The 22,512-nt window shown below is 36.6% G+C and overlaps 1 protein-coding gene and 1 long non-coding RNA gene across 6 annotated transcripts in view; one reads left to right on the top strand and one right to left on the bottom strand.

Annotated features, from left to right (window-relative positions):
- LOC143257078 (U2 small nuclear ribonucleoprotein A'-like) overlaps positions 1-3,216 on the bottom strand; it is a 32,128-nt gene extending 28,912 nt beyond the window's left edge. For 3 of the 4 annotated variants that reach the window (XR_013031675.1, XM_076515261.1, XM_076515262.1), the window contains exon 1: positions 3,021-3,214. Coding sequence is in view for 3 of the 4 variants with exons in the window: in XM_076515261.1 (XP_076371376.1) it covers positions 3,021-3,102 (82 nt within the window). In the remaining variant the exon portion in view is untranslated. Of the gene's footprint in view, positions 1-3,020 lie in introns of all 4 variants that reach the window. The other variant, XM_076515263.1, reaches the window with a different exon arrangement.
- A 1,033-nt stretch (positions 3,217-4,249) lies between these two features.
- LOC143257076 (uncharacterized) lies at positions 4,250-11,744 on the top strand. 2 transcript variants are annotated; one of them, XR_013031674.1, is made up of 4 exons: positions 4,250-4,424; positions 4,534-4,612; positions 8,186-8,341; positions 10,805-11,744. It is a non-coding gene; the product is annotated as an uncharacterized LOC143257076 (long non-coding RNA). The 2 variants fall into 2 exon arrangements; XR_013031673.1 differs by lacking the exon at positions 10,805-11,744 and having other exon boundaries at positions 8,186-9,009.
- The last annotated feature ends 10,768 nt before the right edge of the window (positions 11,745-22,512 follow it).

Genomic DNA, 22,512 nt, shown 5'->3' with positions numbered 1-22,512 from the left:
TTTGGGTTTAAGTTGTTGTATAAGTAAGGCTTCTTTAATTTTACATTTGTTTATGTTTATTTGAGTGTTTTCTATGGTTATGTTGTGTTTATTTGACTTGCAGTGTTTGAAAACGTGTGAAGGTGATTTTATGTGTTCTTTGAATCTGGTTTCCATTTTTCTACTTGTTTCTCCAATATAGAAGTCATAGCAGTTATCACATTGTATTTTATAAATAATGTTGGTGTGGTGTTTGTCAGTGTAGTTTGTACATTGTATAGACCTCAGTTTTGTGCCTGGTTTTTGAATAAATTTGGTATTAACTGGAATGTCATATTTTGTTACTAGTTTTTGCCAAATGTTGGTTATTTGTCTGCTGATGTCGGGAATATATGGTATGCAGCAGTATATGGTTTCGTGATTTTTTGATTCACGAGATATATTTACTTTTGTTGGTTGATTTTGCTTTCTGTCCAGGTGTGTGTGTATAATGTTTTCTATGGTTTGTGAAGGAAACTTATTGATGTTGAAGTAAGTATTGTTTTATTTTGTCTAATTCATCTTAATTTTATCTGGTGAGCATAGTTTTATGGCTGTGTTTAGTTGGTTTCTTAGTGTGTTGAGTTTTTGTTTTGTTTCATGTGCTGAGTCCCAAGGAATGTATAGTCCAGTATGGGTGATTTTTCGGTGGATTTCTGTTTTGAATTGTGTGTTGGTTCTTGTAATTTTAAGGTTTTGATTGCTTTCTTCTTGTTCACATGTGAAGTTAATGTTGGGATGTATAGAGTTAATGTGATTGAAAAAAATAAGCGTGTGTTCTGTAGATCTGAATCCCACAACTGTGTCGTCTACATATCTGTATCAGTATAGTGGTGGATGTAATGCTGTGTTAATTACTTGTGTTTCAACTTGTGTCATAAAAATATTGGCTAGAACTGGTTATACTGGGTTTCCCATGCTTAGTCCATTTGTTTGTATATAGTTGTGGTTGTTGAACATGAAGTTTGTCTTTACCGTGGTGAATTCTATGAGGGTTGCTAATTGATTGCTGGGAAAGTCTATAGTTGGGTTAGGGTCTCGGATATAGAGTTCTAAGGCTATCTTGTAGGCTTCAGTGGTTGGAACTTCTGTAAAGAGGGATATAACATCGAAACTGGCCATTAAGGCTTTATGATTAAGTTGATTTAGATTAGACTTGAAATTAAAAGAGTCTTTGATAAATGAGCTGGCTGATGTTACATATTTGGAGAATGCCCATGCTATGTATTTACCAAGATTGTAATTAAACGATTCATGTGGACATTATTGGTCGTAATGGACAATCTGGTTTATGAGGTTTGGAGATGCCGTATATTTGTGGTGTGCGTGAGTCAGTTTTACGTAGGTAGGAATAAAGTGTTTGTGAAATTGTGTTGGTTTTTTTCATTTTTAGTAGTAATTTGTTAAGTTGCGTCTCAAACATCTAACACCGCCCTCTACATTCCGACACTCAGTTACACAACCCCTTCCAAACATGTGGTCAGCTTCCGATCAGTTACCTCTTTCTTTCTTTGTGAACCTGACGATGACCGAAGAAGGTTGAAACGTTGTTCGCGCTTCTACGTAAAATATTTTCTCAACCCAAAGGAGCAGTTTTTGCATATGTATTTCTCTACAAGTGGGTTTTCTCGACATCACTGATGACACGTTATTATCTGATCCCAGTCATAAAAGTTACCAGTTTTCCTACAAAATTTTAATTCAGTACAAAGAACCCATTTCTGCATGGAAATAAGGAACACAACAGCCAACCATTTATTAACATACTCATCACCAGATAAGAGAAAAATCATTACTGTATACAGAAAAATCCACCCACATAAACAGATACTTACCCTCCCAATTTTATCAGCCAACCTGAATAAAACATGGTATAATACAATGTCTAAAGAAGTGAACAGAAAACATTTGCAATAAGTCATTCATCAAACAGAACACCAAAAGATAGTAAAGTGCTTGAAACAGAACTGCTTCATCTCTTCCTTCATTAAAAAATCCCCAAATAAAACTAAAACAGAAAAAGAAAACAAGGAAAACATGACAACTACCAGTATTTATCTTCCCCACTTGCAAAAGTTCAGTGAAGAATTGAAACAGCCAAGATATTCAACACAGATATATGATGGAAATACTACAAGACATTAAGATTAATTCTGGTGAAAAACAAACATTCAAATAGCATTATTTATAGTAATAAAAATGGCTCAGACAAGAATCATGAAACACAAAGACAGTATGAGACATACTTTTAACTACCACTATTATCATTTTCACCAAATACAATGTCAAAGTATCTCAATTAATATAAAAGTTTTAGAATTTGTACAACTTTAAGTTTATGTAAAGGTAAAAAATATAAATACAGATTAATCTAAAAGCTTGGGCTACCAAGAACTTTCTACAAGTACATGAATATCCATAAAGATTGTCTTTTGCTTATTCACTTACACCAATCATATCCTATGTTGACACTGTGATTCAAAGACGAAGTTGGAAATATCCAAGATTTCACAATGAACAACACAGCACTTGTGTTACGAGGGCAGAACTTTGTTATTTTTAAGCCTTCCTAAAGTTTTGCAACTCAAAATATCACTTGTAATTCAAGTGATTACTTCAATTCTTTAATTTCATCATTACTCTGAAATTAAACAATGCATCTTTACGAACATCAAGTGACTCTATTCATTGCTTCCTTATGGATTACACTGCAACTTGCAAGTGACAGTAGCTTAATTTTCAACGTTTCATTTTTGTAACAAGCTGGCAAACAACGATTTATAAGCATAATAAAGTGATTTAATTTAATAATATTAATCACTTGTAATTTATAGTGTCAGTGTGAGAACAATAATACTATCTGGCCATTATAAGTATGAAGTAAGATAGTTAGGCTGTAGATACAACGATATTAACATAAAATCTTTGCCCACAGTTAGGCTTAGTATATGCTAGTAATACAATACTAAAAAGTAAAACAACTTATTGCAAAAGAAAATTACCTCTAAGATTTAATTCACGATCTCTAACAGGATTTACATATTGAGCGGACAATTCTATTAGTTCTGGAGTTAACTTTACCATATTCAGCACTATGATATTAAACCAGTATAAAATAAAATGGGTAAAACCAACGTTCACACAGTCAACTAACTTCTTATTCCTCAATTTTAGCCTTCACATGTGTTCAAGTGTCAGGCCACACCGCTAGGAAATACAGCCACAGCCTATTTTTTTAAAAAAGTAAATTGTGTTAATTTGTATTTATACATCATAAAACGTAAATATAAATTATAATATAGGACATGAAAAATAATAAATTAAAACTCCAACTACTATTAAATTCCGATTCTTTTCTGAAATACTATAAAATACATTTTTCCATAGTTTTATTATAGTATTAGCCACTATCAATTTGTAAAAGAATGTTCCATGATATGAAATTTTTATCATGCGAGTAACATTTTGTTATCAACATCATTTGCATTTGAAACATACGTAAATATACAAAAGAAGAACAAATAATATACTGTTTGGGGCAAATAACATTTGTGGGCTATTATAATTAATCCCTAATGCATTCAGATGGAAGTTGTTTCTGTATTATCGACCCTCTGTCGTGAGCTCCACTTCACAGTCTTTACTATTAGTATCTTCTGATCAGTAATAAACAATTTATGTAGATCACTTGCGACTTTTTATAGGAAGTATGCGAGACTGAGTCTTCTCTGTTTTTATGTGAAGAGTTATTAAATAGATATATAACCCACATATTTCACAGTGTAAAAAGCGATTCAGTTTATCCAAACTATTAGAATAAAATTTTGTAAAAGTCAGTATATATTGTATGCATTTATTCAAATTTATGGTTTAATGATGAGAAAGTTAATAAAGACCTTTCTTTGATTATAGTGGGAATACCAAATAGCGTAATCACAGTACCATATGTGATAATTTTACAGTTTACTAGAAGCTATCGGAGGCCTGAATTATTATTTTTTTTATTCATGTGCACATCACACACCATTTTTGGTAGCGTAAATCCGACGAAGTTTTCATTGCTAAAAAAATATAACAAACGGTATTATTTACTGTGAATAAAACGTTCTTTACAATAAATTTATTTATTTTTAATGGATTACTATAATAAGTAAAATTGTATCTGAATAAATAAACTTTTAATTTTATCAGCACAAATTATAATATAAGTGAATTTTATAGCAGGTGGCGCAACTGGGCTCGTTCACACCAGATTTTACTCCATTTTTTACCTTTCTAATTTAGATTTAGTTACTAGGTAGAAAAATAATTATGTCTGGAACTAATGAATAAATTTTCCTTGTGTGAAAATACAATTAATAACTATGCAAGCAAAAACACCGTATAAATTACTTTTATGGATAAAGGTAGGTTAGGGTCTATCTTTACAGTTTATTAGAATCAAATCAAAGTGATTATTTAATCCTAGTAAGTATTATTTAAACTTGTATAATTTTTTGTGTATTTTATCACTAGAAACTATGAAAGATGATGTTATTGACAGCATTTATTCTATACAAGTGTGACATGCAGAAAGTGGGACATCTAGCACTTGGTAATTATTACTTTATATATACAATTTTGGGTCTCTTTCTTTACGACCAACCGACACAGATGTAGACCAAAACTGAAAAAAAAGAAATATGTATAAAGTAAAATTGTAATTTTTGTAACTACTTGATTAGAAATGTATAATCTCATAAATCAGAACGCACAAAAAACAAAACAAAATTGCTATGATTAACAGGAGGTGATCACTAGCTTCCTTCTATTCTATTCTCTTTCAGGATATTTAGGGACGAATAGCACGCATGGTCATCGTGCAGTTTTGCGTAAAATTAAAACCAAACATATTTCTGAACTACTCCTCAATCTGAGTACGACCAATACACCAGGGAATGAATACTATATAAACAGTCAATCAATGACTAACCCTACTTTAGTTTGTAACCGTTTTTACGACTTTTGATTTTGTTTATTATGTCGTTAACTAAATGCAGAGCACGTGCATCTCACGTGGTTCTGAAGAGTTTCTTGTTTCATAAAAATAAAGTTGAACGACAAAATGTTTTATTTCTCTGATATGACAGAACGATATAAATATCTGAATACCTTGTTTGTTATAAGAACAAAGTCACATAGTTTACTGATTTCACTGTAGGCAATAAAACCCAGGATTTTAGTATTGTAACAACTTACTGCTGTCCCATGGTGGACTATTTTAAAATATTGGATTAGTTGTTTGAAAATTTATCTTTATCAGTTTAAGAAATAGTAAAGGTAAAACGTTTGTGTTCAACTTTATTCTAACTCGTGGAGTGAGTAGGGATTCCACATATCTCAGTTTCTTGTTGAGATAGGCAATTTTTCTTTCTTTTTGTTTTGTATTAAAGAACAAGAAACTAGAAAGTGACGGTAATTATTCCAGGTTATAATCAAAATTTCTTTGATAAAAGAGAAAAAAAAGAATCTCTAGAGCAAGTCAAACGTTTTCCAGTCCTGGATCCACATTTCAATTTTATAGAAAAACGTTTCTTGTGGGATGTGTGGTGAAGCAGCTCTTGTGTTAGGAAGTGAAACAGTGTATTGAACAAAATGGACGTGGGATAGTTGGTACTGAATAATTAAAAAAAACCTTTAAAAACACAGTCGAATCGTATGAGTTTGATGAACGTTAATACATATTATTTATCTAATGCAACAATTAAGGAAACTTATTAGTGTAGCTGAAATTGTAGAATACAGATTAACATTATAGGAAAGAGATGGTTAGTTTACACTTTAACTGCTGATTCAAGCCAACGGTGGTTCGTATAAAAAGGTGCTAGACAGCGAACTCTTTTACAGAACGATGATTGATTCCATTTATTGGGACCTGTTTAATTCGCACTGAATTAAGGAAACCCTTACTGGTGTGATGTAAACTGTGACAAAGTTCACTCTTCCTTAATACATATGACATTGTGGCTGTTTGCCATTTACAGTCTTGTGACAGCCAAGAAGTCTTTTGAAAACAATCAAAGTCTGAAGGCTGTACAGTTCTCAAAAAAATCGTTTCGATATCCATAGTGAGAATAACAATAACAAAAATTAATCTGAATAATTGTAACTTTCAATAACCATTAAATTAAGGTGAGACAACATTCTATGGGTTTTTAACCTTTTACAATACTTCTGTTAAACTGATGTAACTGTGCTGTCCTCTACCCTTTAAAACAATAATATGACCACAGAAATTTCTGATACTTTAAAAAATGATGAAGCCTGGAACTGAAAATTTATTAAGTTGTTACGAAAAATTATATGAAATAAAATATACACCGAATATTGTATCATTAAATGTAAACAGAAATTACAAGTGACACTCACTTCGTGGTATATGATTTATATTATCGTATTCTGTAGATGAAGGAACATAAGTAATTGATGAGTAATACAGGATTTAATCAGTTCACAGAACTAACTGGTTAATAGTTGGTAAAAGACATTGAACTACTTTAAAAAATACATTCTACAGTTGGATAGATCGAACAATCTAAGAATCAGAGATTAAATACCATGTCGTTTGTCATGACGTAAATATTGTACATTTACCATATTCATGATCTCCAGGAAATCAGATGATGAACAATGGTATTAATGTGGAATTTATTATAAATAGAAAAAAACAACAAATAATTCTCTGTTTTCTCCTTGTTAACACAAAGTAACAGAGTAGTCTTCCTCTGCTTTTGTCACTACAGGGAATGAACCCAGAAATTTAGCATTATAAGCTCCAGTGGTTGCTAGTGTCGAATGGAAGAAAAGATAGTAACAAAACTTGGATTTGCACGAAAAGAACGCGGGTCTTCATTATGAAACATTATGTTTTTCAAAGTATTTAGGTTTAATACAAAAGGATAGCATTTCTAACAGAGAACCCCAGCATGGCCAAGGGGATCACGGCGTTCGACTCGTAATTTGAGGGTCGCGGGCTCGAATCTCCGTTGCACCAAACATGCTCGCCCTTTCAGCCGTGGGGGCGTTATATGTGACGGTCACTCTCACTATTTGTTGGTAAAAGAGTAGCCCAAGAGTTGGCGTTGGGTGGTGATGACTAGCTGCCTTCCCTCTAGACTTACACTGCTAAATTAGGGACGGCTAGTGCAGATAGCCCACGAGTAGCTTTGTGAGAAATTCAAAAACAAAGAATCTAACGAAGAATTACAAAACTGTTAAAAATAATTAAACTTGTATCTCTTCTGTGTTCATAAAGATAATTTAAAGCAGTTCCATATATTGGTAAAAATGATATAAAGCAGCGAAATATTGAATAAAAATACAACACGTAGAAATAAAAGTCATGGTATAAACAGATTTTCCCCTATTCCCAAATTGTAGTTCCATGTTTCTGTACAGTAGAACAGGAAATTATAAAATAATCGATCTTTTAACACAAGATATTAAGGTATGTTGAGGTGTAATTGTTATTCTCTTTAGATGTTTAACAGAAAACTCTCACATAGTGTACGGTCAGTTGAGAACTCACATGCGATTTTGCTATGAATAGAAAAGTGAATAAAACATTTCTTGTGTTTATTTGTTGTTAAGAACAAAGCTACACACTGGTCTATCTTATTTGTTAACCCCTCCCGAAGGATCGAATCCCAAATCGTTGCATTATAAGTTCATGTAATCACCAATGACTCAAGGAAAGGTATATATATATGTACGCACATCTATAGTTTTATCTAGTTACGAGAAATAATTCATAATTTTTTACAAAATAACCTAGAAATATTACAAAAGTTTACAAAAAAGAAATGAAATGACAGCTTTAATTAATGTTCTTACAATCAAACTTATATCTAAGTGTCAATAACAAACTATGACGATTCAAGATAAATAAGCAACACTTGTATATATATATGACAAAATAATACGTGTTAGGTGCCTTTAGTTCGTTGTAATTAGCAGGAAGTAAAAATGTCTATTTAAAAAAATAGCACATGATATCATAATACTGAGATGTCATCGTTATATTTCAGAATACTTTGAAAACTGTTTATATTTGATACTATAATACTGACTCAGCACTTTGTCACTTTAATACATCAGTTTAAATTCAAAACTTTCAAATTATTTTCAGATTATTCTATATGATCTGGAGCGATGCCTTTTGTTCCTCGATGTGGGCGTGAGAACTGGATCTACTGGCTCATGGTTGGTCGGACATGAAATATCACCACTTTGAACCAATCAGTCAACAAACGTTAGAACCATAGTTATTTTCATTATGACTATGGTAACTGAATTTGTTTTTGATATCCTTAAACATTTTTCAACGTTTCGGTATGCGTATATAAAAAAGGTAGCTCTGATAATCAATTACACAGTTGTTCATAAAACAACAACATTAATTCACAGTCTTTCTTCTTAATACAGTGTAAACTTTACATTTTTACACTGCAATGAAGTAAGTGATATATTTACTTTTGTTTTTGTCTTAAATGTTTTACTGAGATAGCGTGGAATGTACAACAAATTTTATTTGCCGTGATGTTTCTCCTATCGTTGTTCTACTGGTGGTACAGTTGGAGGTGGAGGTGTTCATTGATTTGGTTTGTTTTGAATTTCGCGCTCGTTGTCCATAATTTAACAGTGTAAGACTAGAAAGAAGGCAACTAGTTATCACCACCCACCGCCAACTCTTTGGCTACTCTTTCGCCAACGAATAGTGGGATTGACCGAAATTTTATAACGTCCTCACGGCCGAAAGGGAGAGTATGTTTGGTGTGACGGGGAATCGAACCCGCGACCTTCAGATAACGAGTCGAGTGCTTTAACCACATGACCATGGCGAGCCAGTATTCATGGAAGCTGGTGGTTAAAGGCGTTAGAGGAAGCGATAAATACAGAATATTTCAGTATTCATAGGGAAATGTATTAAAAATAAAGAATACAAATAATCCATGTGTTTGTTTGTTGTTAAGCACAAAGTGACAAAGGTCTATCACAGTTGTGACCACACGACGAATCGTCTCAACAAAACAATACTTCATCAACATCAACATGTTTCCTCCACAAACCGTAGGAAACATTATAAGCACAAGTCTAGACAAATGGCATAATCAACTAACAAAAGTAAATATATCCCACTAATTAAAAAATCGTGAAACCATATACTGCTGCATACCATATATTTCCGACATCAGCAGACAAATAACCAACATTTGGCAAAAACTAGTAACAAAATATGATATTCCAGTTAATACCAAATTTATTCAAAAACCAGGCACAAAACTGAGGTCTATGCTGTGTAAAAACTACATTTACAAACACCACACCAACATTATTTATAAAATACAATGTGATAACTGCTACGACTTCAAAATTGGAGAAACAAGTAGAAAACTGGAAATCAGATTCAAAGAACACATAAAATCACCTTCACACGTTTTCGAACACTGCAAGTCAAATAAACACAACATAACCACAGAGAACATTCAAATACTAAATAAAGAAACAAACATAAACAAATGCAAAATTAAAGAAACTTTACTTATACAACAAGTCAAGCCCAAAAATAAACCAATACAAAGGAACACCTTTATACCTATATTAATAAATATAATCAAACATCTAAGCACGCCCTCTACATTCCTACACTGAATTACACAACTCCCTTCAAACATGTGGTCAGCTATTGGTCAGTTACCTCTTTCTTTCTTTGTGAACCTGACGATGATCAAAGAAGGTCGAAACGTTGTTCGCTCCTCTACGTAGTGATTTCTTTACCCACATCGAGCCGTTTTTACATTTATAATTTTCTCTGTGTTTTCTCGTCATCACAGATATACTGACTTAATGAAACGGCTGTTTATTACAAGTCTACGAGTAACATATTTTTGAAGAATTACTGTTGTTAGAAAAAATGTAATAGCAATTCATCTTATATAATAAAACAGTTTTGTTTAGTATACATTATATCAAAGTTATATTTATAAGATGATGTTGTTATTGGATATTTTTGGCAGAGTTTTATGATAGGTTTAATAATTTGTTTGTTTTGAATTCATGGGTATATACAAAAGGGCTATCTGCATTAGCTGTTCCTAATTTAGCAGTGTAAGACTAGAGGGAAGGCAACTATTCATCACCACCTACCACCAACTTTTGAGCTACTCTTTTACCAACGAATAGGGGGATTAACCGTCACATTATATCACCCTCACGGCTGAAAGAGCAAGGATACTTGGTGTCATGGGGATTCCAACCCGCGACCCTCAGAGTACGAGTCGAGTGCCTTAATCACCTGGACTTGCAGGGCCTGGTTAAAAACATTAAAAGTACTAATTTAGTTTTGATAATTTAATTTCTTGAAAATATATTTCGTTAGCAGAGCGCTATGTTATTGCCCTCTGTTGAGTAAAATAAATTATATTTGATTTTTTGTATTTAATATCAAAAATTAAGTTGTCACATTTGATAATTAATAATTTTTATTGAAAATTTGTAATAAAACTCCAACGTAAACGTAAATTTTCCATTGAATCAATAAAATATTTCTTAAGATTTATCTGATACTTGGTATTCTATTCCTCAGTGATAACAGTTATCAATATTATGTGTTGATGACATCAATATATAGATTGTTTTACTTTGTTCATGTTACTTATATGTAGATGAAGTATTTGTTCACTTGTGAGCTTAATTTCTAAATTTTGCGAATAAATAACTTTAGTTATTCCAATAAATTTAATTACAGACCATTTCCAAGATGTTTGCTCCAAGGAGTTTATGGTTGGTGCAGGTGACAGCTTTAGTTAAGAACAGACAAAATGCCAAGCTCAACCCTGCATACTTAAAGGCTGACATCAATATATGTTGGTAAACACCATCCTTCTGTGGACTGACTGTGAAATATAGTGTGGCTTCATCAGTATAATACAATTAGCCACAAAAGTTCATATTAACGTGTATATTATACCGTGACGTGAAAGATCAAACATGAATTAATGATATACTTGTATAAAAACTGGATGTATCTTTCTAGACTTCCGTGTTTTAGTATTTCTTACAATGTTTCTGAAAAGTTTTTGTAAATGGACTTTAATGGTGTTATTTGATAAGTGTGTGCAAATGTGGGTGACTAGAGATTTAATAGAATTTACAAAACTTTCCTTCAATGGAACTGTTCTCATAGGCCAATCCTATAGAATATTGTCGGTGGTAGAAGATGAATACTTATATTATTACCACAGGCTATGAACGTCCCACAGTTGCACTAGACCAAGTATGTTCTGGTGGTTAGGACACAAAATTGGCAGTCGTTGGATAGAAACACATCGTTGAATATGTTCAGTTTTTTCCTCCTTAGGGACAATGTAATGTGACGATCAGCTTGACTGTTAGTTATTAAAGAGAAGCTTAATAGTTGATGGTAGGTGGTTTTTATAAGTTTCCTTCTCTCTGTTTTGACACTTCAAAATTATGGACATCTAGCTTGGCACAAAATTCAATAAAACAAGAAGCAAGTTGTTCGACAAATCCTGTACGCTTAGAGTTGGTATAAATATAGAAATAAAAACAGAAATAAGTAATTTTATGTTCTCGGTATGTTTAATCTACTTCAATAGTTGAGTGAATGTTCTGTGACTATGCTGTTCTTTCAAACACAATGTTTGATGTAACACTTATAATTTGCGACGCTTTAACTTTAAAAGATGGGCCATGCACATCGCATCTCTGGGACTCAAGATTCTCCGGGATCCTTGGCAGTTTAGCCTGGCGCCGTGATGTGCTCAGTTACAATGTGTTGCAATAGAGAGGCACTGCAAGAGACCTGGAGCAGGAGAGGCTCTGTACTGGCAGAGGGAGATTCACACAGTTTGCTTCCCTTTCCACCTGTAAGCTAGACAGCAGAGGCAGCTGAAAGCGAGAATGTAGGAGCACTACGATAAACTACACTACGCCCACTACCCCACTGGTCGCATCACTACACCCTGTGGTAGGACTACCACCAACACACAAACCAGGTATTTTACAGAAGTAATAATTTCTCTCGAGATATTGTTGTAACATATTGTTTCGTCATCTATGAGTTCACTGTGGTCACTTGGACTTATTGGCAGTGTGCCAATATTAACTTTATCTGAACATCTAAACATATAACCTTCTTTCCCCCTGGAGCAACTGGTGAACATCTCAACACAGGTAAATATTTTATTACAAACACTGACAACCTCTTCTTAGATAATTAAGAAGTTAGTTAGAGAAACATGATAAATGAAACTCTAGTCAATAACCGGTTGAAAGTAAGAGATTTATTACCGAACAATTATATACCTAATATCTCAGAATATTACTTTGATATTCAGTGAACAACTAGGTACTAATATAATGTTAACACTTTACTAAACCTGACGTTTATTGGCTAATTTATTTAGCTAGATAGATGGTGACCAACAGAAATGAGTATAAACTATTGTTAACAAAATGTTTCCAAACAATATCATTTTCTTCACTGTCTCTAGCTGTTAGGACTTGCAAAGATGACATTGTATGTTCGAGACATTTTCTTTACTGTGATGTTCCTCCTACTTAGAATTTACAGCTGCAAAACCTGGAGGAGGCTGTGAGGGCAGATTACATAAAAGACAGTAGGAGCGATCACTTCTCTGTATGATATATTTATATATGAAAGTGTTGATGTTTTAGCTTTTATAATCCTGATATAATTGTACACAGGATTTGTCTAATGAATTTGTTGACATTTAATTACAATGAAAACTATATAACTGAATAACCTGTACACAAGTAACATAAACGTGGTAAATACAATAACATATAATTATAATTGAATAGCTTTAACTCGTCTGATATTTGATACCTTTGTAAACTTATCAGAAGTCATTTTAATATTGTTGTAAAGCCAGTCTGTTATCTACTTTATATATATATTTACTTAAACATAAGTAAACACTTCGTGTGACGATTAATATTATACAGAAACTATTGTTAAATTTGGGTTGGTTATAATGACTTTTTAAATTCTTCACGGACATATTACATTACAAATAAGAGTAAAATAGTACATTTTAAAAGATTAGTAAGTTTTCATTTACTGAAACAAAGATAGTGTTATATCTGATAGTTGGTAGTCTGTGTACTGTGTTATTATTATACAGATAAGTAGTTTCTTACACTGTGATCCAACGATGTGTTTTTCTGGTGTTAGTCTATTTAGAATCCAATGCTGTTGAACTGTCTAAAAGTCGGAACTATAAACAAAATATAAATGACAAAGAATAGGAAGTCGTTTAGTATTTTGTTTTGTGTATCTAATGTTGAAAAATGAATATCAGTGTTACAGTGTAGTGATTAACCACAGAAAACATTTCTACTTTATTAACTTGCTATACACTTTCCCGTTAGGAGGCTATGTTAAAACATATACAGTTAAACTCTCAATAAAGACGGACTTCGAACTTAAATTATTGGTAAATAATCGAAATTGTTTTTTTATTGTATTGTATTTATCACCTTGTAAAGAAGTCTGATAATAAGTATAAGTTAGAATATGTTTGAAATTAATGTTGTTATTTTGTCACATATAAACTAGTGTTGTTTATTTAGCTTAAATCATTATACAATTGAATCCTTTAGGCGGCCACCCCTCAAATTCGGCCACCCATTGAAAGCGGTCATTCAATCGCAGTCCCATTTTTGATGTTTACATAATCCCTAATTATGTACAGTGGAACCCCTCTAATCAAGCCACCCCTCTAATCAGGCCAGTTTGTTTCAGTCACTGTAGTTTGTTGTTAATATTAAAATACGGGCTAGACTGTAAAAATCATATTTATGTTAAATGTTCTCTTATCACCTTTCATTGTTATCAGTCTAGGTCTTGTCGTCTATAACGTTAAATAAATCAATCTTTGTGGTGTGAGACTTTTACTGGAGCCGAGAGTTCGGTTCCCTGATGAGCGCGTGAGAATAGAATCTCCTGACTCGTGGTGTTTTTTCACACGTGGGTTACTTTGAAGTTTTGCCACTCACACCTAACGAACCAGTAAACGTTCTATTCATAGTTGTTTCATAGATCTTCACATTAACAACGATGTTATTGTGAACACTAAAATATTTTTGTTTTCTATTTGCACAAAAACACGAGCGAAAAGATGAGAAACTCTGAGAACCCCTGAAGAAGAAAATTTCTTAATCTTCAAATATTCTAAATATGGACAAATAAAAAAGACGACATATTAACCATAACAAATAATTAGGTAATAGTTTCAAATATTTGAAACTGTAGAGCTGTATAAACCGGCACAAATGACTTGTGTCATGTGACAAACAGTAGTATGTCGTCACACTGAACTAAGGGTATGTATACTGGTCCCGTATGGCCATATGGTTAGGGAGCTCGACCCGAATTCTAAGGGTCGGAGTTTAGAATCCACGTCTCCTAAACCTAACTGGCCCTTTTAGCCATAGAGGCGTTATAAATAACCGTTAGTACCACAATTTGTAAATAAAAAAGTAGCCAAGAGTTGGCGGTGAATGATGGTGACTATCTGCCTTTCTTATGTTTTCACACAGCTAACTTAAAGACGGTTAGCGCAGATAATTCTCGTGTAGCTTGGTGGGAAATTTAACAGTGAAACAAAGAAACAAACAGTGTGTCTACATGATTTAGGGATGAAAAATCATCTCTGCAGCCCGTGTACGTTTAGTGAAATAAAATAAATGTCTATATAAACACCTTTGGGGTGTGTTCTAATGTTAAAATAAGTATTGACTACAGGGTGGCCCGTAAGTCCTTACCCATCCATATCTTATGTTATATTCAATTACGCATGTATTATCAATTTGTTTCTTTTCTTCAGAGAAATATGGCCGATGTAAGCCCATTTACACTTGAAAATGTCTCACAGAACATGGTGTCGCATAATATTATGCAGCGAGAATGAGGGACAGCTCACGGATACACTGGATACATAAGATATATGGATGGGTAGGGACTTACGGGCCACTCTGTATAATATCGCACATCGAGGCTCGTTTGTTCTAGCTTTACAATAGCTACGTGTGTCCCACACGATGTATTGATATATAAATTATCTGTGAATATTCATTATATATAAATTGTGAGTGCGGCGGATTAAATGGGTTTTCACTATTTACATGGTACCATTCATTCCACCCTAATCACACAACTTCATTTTCATTTATAGTTTCAAAGTTATTCCACCACAACATGAGCCATATTAACAGAAACGTATTGCATGCAAATAACAAATAATCACACACAGTGTCCCTATGGCTCAGGGTATGTCTCTATAATACTGTACATTGATTCTTGTCGAAGGCCACATGTTTTGTGATTGCCAGACACCACGGTGCGGGATGTGTCTGGAATTTGGAGCCGATGACGATGCATGTACAATTAAGTGTATCGTTTGTAGTGATGGCCTCGCGTCCTCGTGTTGCCCGAGGCGTCTGGCGACGTATGCTGCGGTGGATCCAGGGCCGCCGCGTGAAAAAAAGAAGGGTAAACGGGTGGGGGCGTCTGATATCCCGCCCACGAGACCGAAGGCTGCTGAAGGTGGGGTCTCTGAAGGAGAGGGAGGGTCGTAGTCCTCTGAGAAGGGTTGGGTCTTTACCGGCAACGTTGAGGAGGCTTCGGCCCCTGGAGAGTTGAGGGGCGCTTCGGGAGCCGTTCGGGTGGAGGGGACCTCTGAGGAGGCTTAGACTCATCCTACTGGCCTCACTGTGGATGGAGCCCCTGTGGGGTTTCTGAACAAACCAGGTGATGTTGGGGCATCTCCCATCTCTGTGGAGGCTCAGGCCTCTGTGTCTGGTGGTTAAACTGTTTAGGGGCTGTTATGGTGCCCACGCTTTTACCACCCCAGTAAGTATTAAGGGGGATTATCTGAGGAGGGTCCAGCCTCCTCTATTCAGGGTGGATTGGTTGGGGGAAATGGTGCCTTTGAGGTGGACCGGGTTTCCTCTGCTGGCGCAGATGTTGCTTGGGGTTTTGAGGGGCCCCTGCCCAGGCCTCGGGCGTAGTGGGTATTCTGGCCCCTTCCCCCAATGCCATGTTAACTGCGACCCTGATGTTGGATGAGGTCCCATCACCTGTCTTGTTCGACTGTTTGGCTGACTTTCCCAGTCTCTTGGAGTTGGGAGATGAGATTCAGGGGGAGCAGGGGCTTTACAGCCCCCTGTCTTTTCCAGACTTTGGTCTGGATGTTCCTGTTGTGCAGTGGCGGTGGTCGGATGACGGCGGCTGCAGTTGTGAAGTGGGGTGGGGTCGGGTGGCCTAAAGAAGCCGCTCGCCCCCACCTCAATCAATTCACTCAAAGCAGGAGTATCACTGATTATCTCCGTCTTATTGGTTGATGGTGTTCTCATGCATCACTTCACATATCCAGGGGATGCGGGGCATTGCAAAGCAATTCTCTGCATTTTCTCTCTTCAACCGCTTTGTGGTTGATGTAATCTTTCTGCAGGAGACCCATTTTGCCTCTCGGAGGGATCACTTTTCGTTTCTTCCCGCTATCCTGTCCATGCCTTCTCGTCGTTTAGCATGAAACGTGTGCTGGGTGTGAGGATCCTCTTTCACCTGTATTTCGATGGCGCCATCCTCGTATCACATAGTGATGCTGAGAGGCGAGTTGTGTGCGTTGATGTTGTCACTTTGGGTTGTAAGATTTGGCTTGTAAATATCTATGCACCTGTCTGGTCTGGGGAGCGGGAACTCTTCTTCTCGGGCTTGGACAGGTTCTTGATTACACAGGCCAGTATTGTCCTTGGTGGCGACTTCAACTGCATTTTGGATCCTCATCTTGACAAGGTTGTGGGCGATCCCATTTCTGGTGATTGGTTTACGTGGTCTCTGCATGGTGCTGTTAGATTTTGACTTTTCCTATGTCTGGCGTGTGCTGCATGGGTCTGCTTTTATGACCACTTGGATTGGTCAGGACATTTCTTGTTGCCTTTACAGGTTCCATGTAACACCTGGCCTTTAGCAGATCCTTAGCAGAGCTGCAGTTCACTGGGTTGGGGATGTTTCATTTTACGTGTCTGACCATCGGGCACTTTTCACCACATTTCGGGATTTTATCCCCGTTTTTCGGGGCCCTGGTGTGTGGAGGCTCAATGTTTCACTCCTTGCTGAGGATGAGGTTGTAGACGAATTCATTGTCCTTGTCCAGGGGATTTGCTCTGTCGAATCTGTCACTGAATCCTGGTGGGCGGGTCTCAAGAAAGCCTCTGCCTCCTTGTTGAGGCAAACTGGCATGCGGCATTTGCTGGCCCGTTGCCTGGCCTTGCAGGGCAAAGAGGACTCCTTGGCTGCCTTGCTCCATAGCAGGCTGACAGATCGATGGGTTCTCTAGGACATTGAGAATTTACACAGGGAAATAGATTTGGATTATTCCAAACTATTCCATGCCGCGAGCATCTCTTGTCTGATAGAATGTCTCGATTCAAGAACCATTACTTGAGTTCCACCGTGCAAGGCACGGGAGATGGCCATGTCTAGTCTGGTGTTGGAGAATGATTAATCATCATCTGACATCTTTGTTATTCTAGACACGTGTCTCAGTTTCACCCATGGACGAGGGGTTGTGGGACGACATTACTCGGTTTTTACCCTTCCTTTCACGAACAGCTGGTGAAACCCATCAGGTTGGGTGAGTGTTGGTTGGCCATTTGGTCCATGCTGCTCGGTAAGTGTCCTGGGATGGATGAGCTGCCAGTGGAACTCTACCACCATGTGTGGCATGTGTGTCGGACCCTCCTTCGTCAGATTTTTAACAGTTGTCTGACCACGGGTTCCATGCTGCAGGGAATGCTGGATGGGCTCATTACTCTTATCTGTAAGGATCCCAGCCAGTTTGAAGATCTTTCTGCATAGCATCCAATATCACTTCTGAATGGGATGCCAAGATTATTTCTAAAGTTCTGTGTGCCTGTTTGAGTGCAGTTATGCCTTTCTTGGTTTACGGCACTCAGATGTGTGACGTGCGGGGCAGAAGTATCCAACAAAATCTGGTACTTTTCACAGACCTGTTCCAATACATCATGGATTGGGATATCCCTGCTATATTTGTGTTCTTCGATCAAAGCAAAGCTTTTGATCGAGCTCACCACGGATGTCTGTGGTTCGTTTTGGAGAGGTGTGGCCTTCCTCCAGTTTTTGTCTGGTAAGTGAGAGTCTTGTACACAACTGCTTGAATAATGGGTACCTGACGTCTTCTTTTCCCATCTTACAGGGAGCTCGTGAGGGTTGCCCTTTGCCCCTCTCGCTTTATGTGTTACCTTCCTATCTATATCACTTGTTCTCGGTGCGTGGCCTCCAGTTACCGGGGGATACGAGCATGACATACGTTGCACATGCTGACGATGTGAACCTGTTCCTAGCAAACTTAACATTGTTGGGTTCGGCGCTGGCCATTGTCCACTGTTACTCTCAGGCCATTGCTGCCAACTTAATTATCCTAAGTCTCGAGTTCGGGGGTTGGGCAAATGAGCGTCGTGTGCTGATTCCCCATTTGGTCTAGACTGGACCTCCTCTCTAGTCACTTGCTTTGGGGTTTGCTTTGTCGCAGACCACAGGGCTGCTTGGGAGGGGGTGGTTCAGCATGTCTGTTTGGCAGTGCACGAATACTGCTACTGCCCTGTTAACTTGTTTGACAGGGCAGAGGTGGTGAGGAGGAGGATATTCCTCTTGGTCTGGAACCTTGGAGCTGTTCTTCCTCTGAATGACTTCACTGTATGGGCCATTGAGTGCCTTGTATTTGCTTTCCTGTGGGGTGGCAAGCCTGAGGCTGTGTCTGAGCTTTCCTTGACACTGCTGCCTCGCAAGGAAGGTATGGGCATACCATGTGTCTGAACCCAGTGTCTTTCTCTCTTTTTGTCTACTACCTTTTGCTGTTTGTCATTGGAGGGCCATCCCTGTTGCCATCTCACTCGATTTTTGGTTGGCAATGGTAACAGGTTCTTTGGTATTCCTTTGAGCCTACAATCATCTATGTGTTCTGACCCTCTTTCCTGGTATATTGATGCTGCTGTAGAGATACGGCGATGTTGTGCCATGTCAGTCGACGTTCTGACGGACTCCCGTTTTCTCTACCACCTGCTGGTCCCCGAATATACTCACAGGATCGAGCAACACCACCCTGCTCTACCGTGGGAGGTTAGTTGGAGCCTCGTCTCGCTGCGCGATGTTGGTAGCTATCTTCAGGTTTCAACTGGCACGTCATGCATAACATCCTTCTGGTGGGGAAGCGTGTATACTTATGGAACTCTTGTGCAATTGAGTTGTGTCCCATGTGCCACACTCAGGTGGAGTGTGTCATGCACAAGTTGGTCCTCTGTCTGACGTTGGTGGAGGTCTGGGAAAGGGTGACCCGCCTTTTTCGGGTACTGTCCCTGTTTCCGGCCAACTGGTCTTTTCCTTCCATCACACTTTGATCATCTTTAAGTACGTCATCTGGCTTGTTCGAAACAAATTAATCTTTGCGCAGGCGCCAGTGTCATAGTTTAAGATACTGTAGTAGTGGAACGAAGTGCAGCAGTGTACAACTGAGATAAAATGGTTGACAGCTATTTCGAGCCTCAGGGAAGTAATGTCTTGAATCGTCTTCAAACGCTGCACCTCTTTTTCTTCCAATCATTTGGGGCAAGAATGAAAGTAGGATGGGTGAAAGCTTTTGGATATGAGGCCAAGTGGGTCCGTTTCACACTCATCGGCATCGTTATCCTTGCCACCACAGAAAGCTCATGTCAAGGAACCATGACATGATGAGTTCGAGTGACCGAACCGTTGACTCTGGAAACATCTGAGAGGGTTTGGAATGTATGGCAGTACTTTGTAATTAAGATAATCTGCCTTGATGGTGGTAGGTGGACGCCGTGTTGTAAATGTTAAAATGAGGATATTGTCAGTCCCATAATTCCATCTTTGCAAATGGAGATACATCTCACTGCAGAAACTCCTTGAGTGGAGAAACCAGCAAGAATCTGACTTGGGTGTGTTCTTCAAATCACTCTCAGCAATAACTCCTCCTTACGAATTCTAATTAGTATGAAGCGTAGCCAGTAAGTCTCTCTTGTCTCTTCTGAATAGAGAAGAATACATTTGCTCTAAAGGTTTATCTTAAAGAGAGTGTAATATAAGAAAATGAGGTACATGTGTTTATAGATGTTAAAAATTGCTGCTCAAAATTTTCAAGACGTGGCGCTTTACTTGTGGACTGCTTCTCACTACTTTATTTAAATTTTTATTTTGAGGGTCCATAATGAAAAAGAATTTTTCAGTGCCGACTAACTCCACTCACTATAGAATACTACGAGTGGACGCAGTACAATAACAAACATGGACACTATAGCAACGCCAAGGTTTCGTGAGCACTATACCTAAACATCAGCATCAAATACTATATCCACAACACCTGCTGGGAATATCCAACATTGGTACTTGGTTGACCCTAGTCCAAATGGTGTAGCCGATTGATCCTAGAGTGGCCAACCCAAGACTGCCCGTTTACAGGAATTCCATACCAAAGTGGTCTGTTAGGGTTGCACACCTAAAAAACCAGGTTCCTCTGCTCCCCTTCACGAATCACCACGCACAGCAAACACGTGGGAAGATGTTTGGATTCCAGAGAAGGTAAACTGAAAGAACAGAACCTTCCCTGAAAGATCCCCTCACCATGTAGAGGAATCCACACCAAGGGGTCGCTGAAATGTTTCAACCTCAGAAACTGTTCATATAACCAGACAACTGATATAAAGGTAGAAACCATCATGGAACAGATGATTAATTGCCTATCACGTGTCACTAGCTATGTCTGTTAATATTTAATAATACAATATTTCGTGTATAATATTTCATTTAATATAATTTAAATATATTAAAAGTATTATATTAAAAGGTAGAGGGCAGCACAGTAAAAAAGGTTTATGCGGGTATTGAAGCAGACTTATTTTCCATATAACATTGTCTCATATTAATTTAAAGGTGATTTAAAATTAAAATTAAATAGTTAACTACCTAAAGAATATAAATAATTAACTGTACTCTATTACTTACAAGCAATTACATACATTATGAAATTAATTTTTGTTGTTGCTATACCCACTATCTATATTGAATCCAGGGTTTTAGAGCTGAGTGCGTTCATACTTTCATTGTCTTCAAAATAGTCATTGACTGTCACCGGATTGGGAATCACAAACAGTCATAATGTTATACGTAGTAGGGAAGAGTGAAAGTCGTCCGACATTTTTAATAATATCAGTTATGTTTTTTTTTTATTCCGAGGAGTTTAAACAGGTCTTACAAATGGAATCAATGATCGTTCTATGAAATGGTTCACTGTCTAACACTTTTTTATGTGACTCATTGTTGTCTTAAATTGGCAGTCAATGTGTAAACTAACCATCTCTTTCTTCTAATTTTAACTTTTATTCTACTGTTTGAACCACACTTTTAATTAAATGTTTCATCAGTTCTTGAGTGAGTCCAAATAACACATATAAACGCTTATCTCACTCATACGATTCGACTGTTTTATTTATACGTATTTTAATTATTCAGTATAAATATTCCTCATTTGTTTTGTTCAACACATTGTTTTACTTCCTGATACATCATTTGGAACACACGTGTTTCAACACTTGGCTTTTCATTATCACTCCTCTACTTTCTTTTCTTGGCAGTTTGCCAGTATTGTTTTTTCAACGTATCGAATGGTTTCTACATTTTTCATATTGCACATATCATTATATTTTAACTTTCATAACTCACAAATTGGAGACTTTTCATATCCAGCACATTTATGTTTCTAATAAAAATTCAAGAGGTGATTCACCACTTATCCTACAAGAAACATTCTAATCAAAACATCCTGAAGAGGAACGGTTTTTATACAATTTAAAGTGCAACAAGGACTGCGAGAAGTTTAACTTCATCTAAAATACCTTTTATTTAAATTACAGAAACTCTCCACTGTTGGAGAAAAAATAATGATCGTACATTTCTTATTCCTCGTCTCTGTAAATTATTAATGCCATTCAAAAGTCACAGTCAAATATTTAGTGTGAATTGTGGATGGTAAGGTGCTACTAGCTGGCCTTATTCCCTGTGATCATTAATTAAATATTAGGGACGGTGGAAAATAGCTTTAGTGTTTCTTTCATTAACACAAAACATTATATCAAAATTATTTTGTCTTCATCCAAACCTTTTTGATTTACAAGTGGTTAAGTTTTGTTATCAAGTGTTAATATAAGTGAAAAGTAAAACCATTTTACCAGGACTTTGGTCATTCTCACCTTTTTTGAGTAATACGAGAATGCTCCAGGATAAACTGTTTCTGTGAAATTACTTCATTATTGATTTCACAACATTTTCTACTGTAGCCATATTAAGTGAGATATAGGCTCTGGTGAAGTTCT

The sequence above is a fragment of the Tachypleus tridentatus genome, chromosome 7 (genome assembly GCF_004210375.1).
Source record: "Tachypleus tridentatus isolate NWPU-2018 chromosome 7, ASM421037v1, whole genome shotgun sequence".
Taxonomy (NCBI): Eukaryota; Metazoa; Arthropoda; class Merostomata; order Xiphosura; family Limulidae; genus Tachypleus; species Tachypleus tridentatus.
Note: the sequence above shows the minus strand (reverse complement) of the source record. Positions and strands in the feature narration are given on the sequence as shown.